This window comes from Dendrobium catenatum, unplaced genomic scaffold, assembly GCF_001605985.2.
Source record: "Dendrobium catenatum unplaced genomic scaffold, ASM160598v2 fragScaff_scaffold_421, whole genome shotgun sequence".
Classification (NCBI taxonomy): Eukaryota; Viridiplantae; Streptophyta; class Magnoliopsida; order Asparagales; family Orchidaceae; genus Dendrobium; species Dendrobium catenatum.
In genome coordinates, this window is record NW_021318883.1 from 270,291 (window position 1) to 281,765 (window position 11,475).

At 34.5% G+C, this 11,475-nt stretch overlaps 1 protein-coding gene across 1 annotated transcript in view; it reads left to right on the top strand.

Moving 5' to 3' along the window:
• LOC110110266 (GPI transamidase component PIG-S) overlaps window positions 1-8,288 on the top strand; it is a 47,716-nt gene extending 39,428 nt beyond the window's left edge. Inside the window, exons 11-13 of the mRNA XM_020841663.2 lie at window positions 7,077-7,149; window positions 7,283-7,386; window positions 7,925-8,288. Of these exons, the coding sequence (XP_020697322.1) occupies window positions 7,077-7,149; window positions 7,283-7,386; window positions 7,925-8,044 (297 nt within the window). The 3' untranslated portion in view covers window positions 8,045-8,288. The remainder of the gene's footprint in view (window positions 1-7,076; window positions 7,150-7,282; window positions 7,387-7,924) is intronic.
• Window positions 8,289-11,475: the final 3,187 nt, after the last annotated feature.

Genomic DNA, 11,475 nt, shown 5'->3' on the forward strand with positions numbered 1-11,475 from the left:
AAATTAACAATTCAGTTTTGGATAAAAGAAAGGTTTCCTAACTTAAGCATTTAATTGGATTGAATTTGAATTTGAATTTCAAATCCAATTCCAATTTATTTGATTGCTTAAATTAAGGAGGTGATTTAGGTAACATTAAATGCTAATGAAACCCAAACATTTCAGAATTTTGAAAACTGAAATAGGATGGAAATAGGGGTGGCGGCTGCAAGGAGGGAGGGGCCGGTGGACTGGAGTGGCCGGCGGCTGCTGGGTGGGGGTTTGGGCCGGCGGGAGGGAGACCTGGCTGGGGCCGGCGGGAGGGGGTTTTGCTGGGACAGGATGGCCAGTGAGGCCGGCGGCTTGGCTGGGACGGGATGGCCAGTGAGGCCGTCGGCTTGGCTGGGCCCAAGGGAGGCGGCACTAGGATGGAGGGGAAGGGAAATTTTGAAGAAATCTGAGAATTTCTTCCAACGATTTCCTCGCCTCGAATTTTTGCTCAACTTCACCTTCACACTACAAGCATGATTAAATCTAGAACTCACGGAGAGATCTAGTTCTACCTTTGAACTCACTAAGAGATCAAAGGGAATGCACTCACAAAGAGAACAAAGGAGGATAATTTTCATTTCATCAAAAACTAAAAGATTACAATGCATAATGCCTAAAAGAAAAGAAAAGACATAAACGCCCTCGGGGCTACATAAGTCAAACAATGCCCTCAGGGGCAAACTAGGAAAACTAAGAAAAGAATACATGACATAAGCTGTAAAAACTCAAAAGTAGAGGCTCTGGATCGTAGCCGTCAATCTGCGCCGTCGGTTATGGTACACGTGTCGAAATCTGATGTCCCCATCACATTCTTGTTAGGTGCTTACATGAGATGCTAAATTGATAAGAAACACTTGTAGATTTCAAGTAAATCCTATCAATATCAGAAAATCGGCTAGAAACTCTTCCAAACTCAAAAAAAAAAAAGGAACACAGTAATTTTATTGCAAGAATTAAATAGATTAGAAGAAAACAACAAGATACAAGCGATCCTCTATTCGAGAAGAGGATCGATCTCTCCCAATCTCTAGATGAATCTAGAGCCCAAAACCTAAACCTAGGAGATCCCAAAATCAACCAAATTCAAGATGCCCTAACCCTAGGAAAACAAAGTAGTTTATGCATACAAATCAAAAGGAAATCCCTAAACAGTCCCTATATTCAAATTCCCTCCTAAACTTTCATAAAAATCCTTCTTAAATCAGCCCGTTGGAGGTTTGCGGTCCGCTCGGTCTCCATGGGAGAGGCGGAACCTTGGCTTCTATTTGCTTGGGCCGGTCCCGTGTGGACCGGCTAGACCTGTCCAATGGACCGGTCTAACATAAATATATTTTATGTGAATTATTTACATCTTTTTATTAATGTGTCCTTTGGTATACTCATTTTTCTTTGTACCCTGACAATTACTTTAGCTGCCTGTCTTAGTTATGGATGTTTTATTTATTATAATGCACCCAACTAACGGTAATTTTTCTCCACTATATTTAAAATAGATGATACTCCAACTTCTATTTAAATTCAATTATCATGTATTTGAGGTCTTAGATGTAATAGGATTGCAACAACTCAGTAACGCAGAATTTCATTGAGAGCATGACCTTGGCCAGTTCTGAACATTTAGACAACATAAGACTCGGCTCTAGTATTTCAAGTAAATTAGGGTCTTGATTTGATTATTATGTTTGAGGCCTTAACAAATTTTGACATGCAACAATTGACTTAAACAAAGCCTTACGAGCCAAACCTAGACCTGCTCTGAGAATTATTAGAGGTAAAACATGATAATAAGAGCCTTCCAGCCTGGCCATTTCAGTAGTATTTTGGTTCAACCAAACCTTAATCTTGTTATTTATTGAAATCTGGTTTAGCCTAAACTTTCTCATTGCAGGCACTAGCAGAGATTTTAAGGCCGATGTTCAATTGCACAATTGGGTATTGAGATATTTTTCATTCGTGGGGAGTTGCATAAGCTAGCCTCAAGGCCTTTTGAGGCATAAGGCTCAAAATTAAGAAATTGCGTAAAGTGAAAGTAATGGTTAAAAGTTATTTTTATATAATACCCAAATAAATGTTAAATGATGACATTAATTTTCTATTAAATTATGAAATAACAAATTGACATACTTATAAAATAATAAATTGCATAAATCGTAAGGTGGCAAGCAATAAATTATGTGAAATATAATTGAATTTCAAATATTACAATGGGAAAACAACTTAAAATATAAGAATTGCGTATAAGTATCACATAACATTAAGTTCAACTCTAAATTTCTTTCTCAGTTCCCTATTCATTTATATTTAATTCTTAAAAATGATGAAATAGTTGGCAACAACTTAGAAATCATTTGCGCTGTCTCCCTAAGGGGGTCTTTATTTGAGTCGTCGTCATAACAAATTGGTCTCTCCCCTACTTTATCCTGTGGAGTCCAATGTCTCCCAATCTACTTCTTATTCATTTATTTCATTTATTTTCATCTTTCATAAATGTTTGTCATCATCATAAAGATGAAAATAATACTTCAAAATTTTTAGAGAAGAAGATGGTGGTGGTATGTGGCTTCTAAGTGATCCTCACAACGAATATGACAGTGGTGGCTGTGACGAAGGCTGCGGGTTGGAGGTCAAGGCAGCTGAGAGGGAGCTACTGCCACTCGTGGGTGCATGAAGCATGATTTGTTAGGTGCTTTAGTTTAGGATTTATGTTAGTTTTGATAAAAAATATATAAAAAAGGTGAGGCGTACGCCACTGAGGTGAGACATGCCTCATAAAAAAAAGCCCGAGGCATAAGCCTTGAGAGGTTTTTCATTGGAATTGTGTTGAGGCGGGCGTCATAGTGAGCCTCATATTGCGCAATTTTAAACAATGCGTGAGGCCTTTGCAAGAGATTTTTGGAGTGCAGTCTGGATTGGCTCTAGGAATTTCGGAAGCATTGCAGCTGATGGAATATGCATGTGTGACCATGCTAGGTTTTAGAGCAATGTCTAATATGCCCTTGATGTTTGATGCAGATGATGTTGACACTCGTTAGTATTATTGAATACTCTTGCCAAATCCAGATGGCATGTGGCTGATATCTACGTAGCTGGGTCCTCCTTACTCGATTGACACTTTAACTTGAGCGAACTCATGAATCCTTAAAGGCATATTGATGATTGACCAAACAACAAATGCGATGCGCTTCTATTGATCTGTCATAGTGGATTAAGAAGTGTTTAGTCAACCTAGATATCCCATTTTAGCATGCTCACTAAACTATTGTGAAATTGGCAAGGATTCGTGTCATAACACGGCGCAATAGATTTTCCCTTAGAGAGGGGGTATAATTCATAGGCTCTATTTAGCACTTTTTGTGCAGTGTTATGTGACTGATTAAAGTGAATAATTGTTTTTTTTTTAATTATGATCTACAGTGTTGTAAGAGACGTTATTTGATAAAAAGTTATGTGATGCTGATATGAGTGAATAAATGACTAAACAAATATTATTATAAATTATATTGTAGTATAATATGATAAATTAATAATAAATAATATACTATTAATTTAAAATAATAAAATTATTATTTTTATTAAAATAGAACAACTAAATTTCATGATAGTGCTTTTCTATGAAGCCATAATATAGAGCTTCTGTGATATGATATAAGGATTAAATGACTAAAATAAATATTATTATAAATTTATATCATTATAATAATGATGAATTAATCATAAATAATATATCAGTAAACTACAACAACAACATCAAGCCTTTATCCCAGTTCGTGGGATTGGCTACATGAATCATTTTTCTCCATTGTGTCCTGTTAATAGTCAAATTCTCATTTAAATCTAAAAAAGAAATGTCATTTCTAATATTTTCTAACCAAGTCTTTTTAGGTCTACCTCTACATTTCTTAACATAAGCCAAATCTAATACATATACTTTCCTAACCGGGTCATCGAAAGGCCATCATTTTATGTGACCAAACCATCTAAGGCGACTCTCCCTAATCTTATCTTCCACTGGAGCTACTCCAACCTTTTCATGTATATACTCATTTTGTATCATGTCTCTAAGAGTAAAGCCACTCATCCACCTAAGCATCCTCATCTCTACAACACTTCACTTAATATTATGGTTCTCTTTTAATGACCAACATTCTCCACCATAAAGCATTGCAGGTCTTACCATCATCTTATAGAATTTTCTCTTGATTTTGAGGGGGGATTTTCTATCATACAACAAGCCTGATGCATTTCTCACTTCAACCATCCAAATTAAATTCTGCCTATAATATCCCCTTCTATTTCACTATCACTCTGAACAATAGACCCATGATATCTAAAACGTGTACTCTTGTTAATGACTTGATCTTCCAAAGTCACAAACCCTCCACTAGATTTATTATTGCTAAAATTACATTTCATATATTTAGTTTTAGATCTACTCAAATGAAAACCTTTTGACTCTAAGGTTGACCTCCCTAATTCAAGTTTACCTTCAACTCCCTTTCTAGTTGTATCAACTAGAAGAATATCATCAACAAAAAGCATACATCAGGGTACAACCTCTAGCAAATGTCTAGTGAGAACATCCATGACTAAAGCAAAAAGATATGGGCTTAAGGCTGATTATTTATATAATATAACATAATAAGAAGAAACTTGGTCAAACCACCTTGTGTTTGAACACAAGTAACAACACCTACATATATATCCCTAATGACTTGAATATAAGCATTATTAATTCATTTCTTTTCTAGAACTTTCCACTGCACTTCTCTTGGAACTTTATCATATGCTTTCTCTAAATCAATAAATATCATATAAAGATCCTCCTTATTCTCTCTATGCTTCTCTAGCAAACCTCTCAAAAAATGAATAGCTTCCATAGTAGGCCTACCCAACATGAATCCAAATTGATTTTGATCAACATTAGTATCACGTCATAACCTATGCTCCATAACTCCCTCCCAAAGTTTTAAAGTATGACATATTAGCTTAATTCTTTTATAATTACAATCTTATGCATCATGTTTATTCTTAAAAATAAGAATCAATACACTCATTCTCCCCTCACCTGACATCTTTTTAGTTTTCAAAATAATATTAAAAAATTTAGTAAGCCAAGAAAACTCCATCTCCTAAAGCATTTCCGCATCTCTATTGGAATATCATCAGGTCCAATAACTTTTTCACACTTCTCTCTAACTTCGGTTTTACTAATACGTTGATAAAAACAAAAATCTTTATTTTCATTTAGGATGTTAAGGTCACTAAAGTCAATCATATTCTCACAATCTTCATTGAAAAGTTTAGCATACTATCTCATCCACCTTTGTTGAATATTTTTAAATAAAAGTACTTTTTTAATTTTCATCCTTAATGCACTCCATTTGCACTAAATCCTTACTACTCTTATCTCTTTGTTTGGCTAACTTTTATCTTTCGCCCTCCTTAATATCTAATTTATTATATAAATTATTAAAGCTAAAATCTTTGCATCGCATATTGATTTCTTACTATTTACGAGCATCTTCATATCTTTCCCATTTATCAAAGTTTTTACAACTAAATTATTTTTTATAATAAATATTTTTATTTTTAATATTTTCTTGCACATTTTGATTCCAATTTTTTTTTATTATTAGGAGCTTTTCCCTTTAATACTTTAAGCACATCGTTTGTTTTATTCTTAATATAACTAGTTTTTTTCACATAGCATTAGCTTTCTCATGCACAAACAAAATTTTAAAATCTAGAATCTTACTTTCAAAATTATTTTTGTTAATATTTTTCAAAAGCCCCTTTCTAATCTTAGAATAATACAACAACAACAACATCAAGCCTTTGTCCCACTATGTGGGGTCGGCTACATGAATCTTTTTTCGCCATTGTGTCTGGTTAAAAGTCAAATTCTCATTTAAATCTAATAAGGATAATCTTAGAATAATGTTTTACTTTATTTTTCTTATAAGAAAATAATAAATTTGAGTTTTATTATATCTATTTATAAGTGATTAAATGTTCATCTATTTTCTTAAATAAAGTATTAGCAATCGCGGACTCATAAGCTATTGAAAAATTTAATATGATCTTACTACCTTTATTAGTCACTCCAAACTCATAGCCACCATAAATGCTTTTAAATCATCTATCTCTCTACCAATCATAGCATCAAAACAATATATCAGTAATCTAAAATAATAAAATTATTTATTTATTTAAATAGAACAACTAAATTTCATTAAATTACTCTTATGAATCGGTTGGGATAGAATTTTAGAGATTTGCTGACACGTATCACATTTTTATCTGGCTATATATATATCTATATTTGCTTTTCTGAATTTTTTGTGGTGAGATGTATAACTGTTAGCTTTAAGTAAGGTGTTGCCTACTTATTTAGAAGGAAAAAAATTTATACTATTGGTAAACTTTCAAAAAATCACTTTTTTGACAACAATTATACAACTAATTTTAGAGACACTTGTAGTCTCCCCCCAAATGGATCCTAACTGACCGGTAAAAGAAAGCTGATTTTCAGCTTGGTGCGACAGAACTTTATATCGCAACACTAGTTAATTTGTTTAAACAAATTAGCATTTACATATGAACAATCTGATGTCCATGGACCTGGAAAATGAAAGGATCTTAGGAAAGTGAAAGGAAAAACGGAAACACACGAGTCCTTCCTGATTGTGTTTTTTGCAGAAGAGCAGGTGTAATTAATTGATTGAACTTACTTTATAGTTCGTCGTCAATGTAACGATAACCTTGAATTTGCATTAAGTTAAAATTTTCTAGACAATCATTGATAGCTTCATTGAAGCAGGTTACGAACAGGAAATTCAAACTATTATATGTTAGCTGTGTTTTTACCCCTAATACATTCTATATGGTAGTTGTTCAGCCATTTGGAAATTTCTCTGTCCTCGTTATAAGATATTCTTATCATCCTTGTTTACGGAATACTGAATGCAGTATCTACTCTTGCAAGTCATACTTTGTTCAATTAAAATATGTCTCGTTTACTCGCTTCATGTAATCTGCTTACCCAGGTAAAGTATTCTCTTGAAGCTGCAAGTCTAGCTGAAAATAATGCATCTCTTGGGATATATGATGCTTCGGCAGGTAATTGCGGGAACAGATCTTTATTGCATTATACAGTAAATTTAAGATGACAATTTTACTGATTCGTTCAATCCTAATTTTGATTTAGCATCTTCTCATTTTACTGATTCGTTCAATCCTAATTTTGATTTAGCATCTTCTCTCCAAGCAAGATCTTTAGCTGAAGATGCATTCTTCCATCCGTCAATTATGTCAATTAGTTATTCATCTCTGGAGCATTATTTTGCTATATACATGGTAAGCACTCTACTCTTTTTACCTCAAAATCCATCCTTTTCTCAATTGCATATGTAAACTTTCTCTTGTTGCTCAGTGACCTTATGATTGCATCATTTATATTGACTTTCCAGTTCAATATATTTAACCAGATTTGAATTTTTAGTAAGGAATGCACCCAATAAGTTACCCTAAAGAGATATACAAGTGCCAGAGCTGCCTTATGTTTTATCAGAAAAGTACTTTGTTTAACAATCAAGTTTTCTTACATACGTAGCTTTGCCACTATCCTTAAGAACAGAAGAACAAGTCCTACAATTCTCAGAAAAGATGGCTGAAAGGTATTTCACAAAATTTGAACACTGAATAGCAGATAGAGAATTATAATAACTCTCCCAACTGAAACAACATATAAGCTTCCATGAACGAAGATCAAGTTTATGTGTCTATTATAACTAAACCCAGTAAACTTGAAAACTTTTTTTTTTTTAAGTTCAGTATTGAGCTGCAATCATAATTTCATGAAGTGTAACTTACACCTTTTTTATGCGTTTTGTAGCCATTTTTCGCACCTGTATCATTGCATTTGATCCTGGCAGTTGTAAGAGAAATAGGACGGTATAGGAGAGAGCGGGCGAAGTATCTGTCATTCATGGCAGAGCAGGCCAAGACTTCCTAGTTAATTAAGGCACTTGCAGACCCGTTTCTTGGATCAAGATGCTGCAGCAGAAAGAAGTTTACAGGCACTCTCTTTCCACACATTATATCTTTGACAGTTAGGAAGAACCAATGTTTTATGGTAATTTTTACCCAACTATATTTTCGATGTCTAAGTTAACATATGATTATAACTTTGTGTAGTAGATAATCACTGGTGGATTTTTTTTTTCTTAATTTATTTTGTTTTGATTGTTTTTTTTTTTTTTTTTTAAATTTTTTGTTAATTTATGTGAACTATTCTTTTTTTTATTTTATGATGTTATTTTTTATAGGCCTCAGGAAAATGTTAAATAAGCAAACTGATATTGTTGCGATGTCATTGCTGAAGAATTAGTTTATGTTGATATTTAGATTTCGTTTGAGATAAATTCTTACTTTTTTTTAATTTAAAAAATTTTTGTATTAGAAAGTTGTTTTAGACAAATATAAGATAGCTATATTCCAAACGAAGTCTTAATCAATTTATTTTCAATGTGTTACTATTATTGATATATATATTTTCCGAGTTTTTGAAATTTTAGTAATTTAATTTTAGTATTTTACTAATTGTTTTGCAAAGGATCGCAAATTCTAACATTTTTTCAAAGTTTTGTGATAAATTATTATGTTTTCTTATAAATATTAAAATGATTATTTTTTATAGAAAAAGGAATTATAAAACTATTTTTTTTTTTAATTTTTATTTCCTCTAGAAGTTAGAGTAGTCGTTTGATTAGAGAAAATTTAGTGTATTAATCGTTAGATAAGTTAGAACATAATGTATGAGTAACCGTTTAATTAATGATAATTAAAGAGAATAAGGTGTCAATTAATTATAATTATTATAAACAATATCTTTTATTTATAATAGTTATAATTTAACTTTGGCTAGTGGTTGCTACGAAAAAAGGTGTTTAGTTATTGCCTCAGGTTACCTGAAGTCCTGAAGTAGGAACAATTATTACGTCCTCCGATTGGATGCAGAGAAGCATCCGGTCGTAGGCAAAAAAAACTCGGTACCGAGGTGTCTCCCTCCGAGCCAGCCTCGAAGACTCCGGCTCCATCTTGAACACCTCCTCCGACACCGAGGTTATCCTCCACCTTATCGCCAACTCCAACTCCCGTCCTTTAATCTCCCGCATCGTTGATGCCTGCGAGGCCCTCCAAGGTGCCTATTCCCTCGTCTTCCTTGCCAAAAACAAGCTATTTGCTGCCCGCGACGAAATGCCGCAAATATCGATCAAATACTGAGCAAATACCGAGTAGTACCTAGCAATACCGAGCAAATACCGAGCATATTCGTTCCGGGTTGGGTCGTCGGGCCGCACGGTAAAGAATAAGAGCACGTGACGATATATTATAGGCTACCTGATGTATCTCAACGTCAGGTAACCTGAGGCAATAAAAATTCCTCACAAGGATGCTGTCCAATAATATCACAAGTGGAGTAAAAATCAAATGTAAGCCCATCTGGGTTGGGAGAAGAATTTTTGAAACCCGAGATAACAATTACTTAAATTTCTACATTGGTTTTTACCCAAAAAAAAAAATTTCTACATTGGTGCTGAGTATCTCGCAGGAAGTCCATTGGCGGTGGTAAGGACACTCACATCTAGTAGGTCTCATAATTGAGCTCACCTGAGAGTTATCATATTTTACTTGTCAGAAAGCACAGAAGGAAGTCTTTGCTCAAGAGGGCAATCAAAGACCCTCACTGATATGCCACCATAGCTTTTTTTTTTTTATCGTCCATGAATCTCGAGGTATATTTAAGTTAGAAATTTTCAAAATTCAATTCAAGGTCATATAAACTCAAATTTTAATCAAACTTATAGTCAAAATGAACATCTCAAAGAGATGAACTCAACGACACCAAAATCAATCCAATTTGAACACCAATGGGTCCAAATCATGGACCCGAAGATTTTTTTGTTTGGAAATTTCAAAGTCTGAATTGGATGACCAAATGATATCTAAATATGACATGTTTATAGTCGAATCGAGCGGCTCGGCGATACGAATCCAAAGAGCCCAAGATAGTTGAACTTTGACATCATTAAGACACTTAAACATTTGAAACATGCTTTATGATCGGGGGAGTCAATACTGACCATCTGATGGATCACTTCGAACATGCCTTAGATCTTATCTATACTTATGGGGCGTGTCACTCATAAAAATCTATAAATAAACCTCCACTCTCTGCATGAGGGATACCTTTGGATGGAGAGTGGAGATTGGAGAAAATTTGGATGAAAATTGAAGAGAGCTCTAAGGCTTCAAGATATCCAGCAGCATCACCGGCAAACCTCCGTCGGCCGTCGCGGGACCACCAACCAACCTTCGGACTTTCACTTGACCACCGACTATTGCAGGACTTCCACTTGGCCACCGACCATCGTCTGACCACTGCCCCGGCCGTTGACCACCACGGTCGAACTTTTGCTCGACTATTATTGGACTATCGTCGGTCCGCCCACCTTCACCATCTATCAACTGCAATCCCTCCGGCCTTGATCGCCCGCCGACTACAATCCTTTTGTCCTCCATTTCTTGTTGACTATGGTCCCTTAGATCTCTGTCGCTTGCTGCTATGATCCCTCCGACCACTGTCGCTCGCTGACTACGACCCCTCTGTTCTAGGTTGCCCATCAAGTACTGTCCTTCCGACCTCCGTCTCCCACCGACTACAGTCCCTCTGATCCCACAGACTACCATCAAATCCAAAAACTCTCTTCCCTTCTCAGACATTCACCCTCTCATAAACCCTTCTTCTTATACCAACCATGCTTGCCACCATCCCAACCTTCTCATTAAACTATGATCTTATCTCTTATGTAGTTTCTCCTGTGGTGCCTCATAATCTAATTTAAAAGAATTTTTTTTAAGTTACACAACCAGAGCTATCAAATATTTTTTATCGATATAAATATAAATGAAAATAAAACTATCGATCAAAATATCAATCTTCACATCTTCATTCATTTCCCAAAATTATGAAAAAAAAAAGTGTAATTAAAATACTATAATATCAATTCTATGAGGAAGATGGTTTGTGATTTGGATTTATATTGACTCCATAAAAAAAAATTTATTTGACTGGGTTAAAATACAAGCTATTATAGCTCCTCCCACATCCAATTGTTCAAAGCAAATTTCTAAAGCAATTAATCATATAATTATCAACTTTATCTCTATCTACTTTGCTATGGATATGTCATCCTCCTAACCTCTCTCAGACATGGGAAATATTGGTCAGAAGTCTCCTATAAACTTTAGTAATACCAATATCTCTTTTGATCCTCCTAATCAAGGCCACAACTCCTCATTCTTGCACAACCCAGGCCTATAAACCCTTATTTACTCTATCTCTTTTGCTCCCAAAGTGAGAAATATAAGATAAAAGAGGGA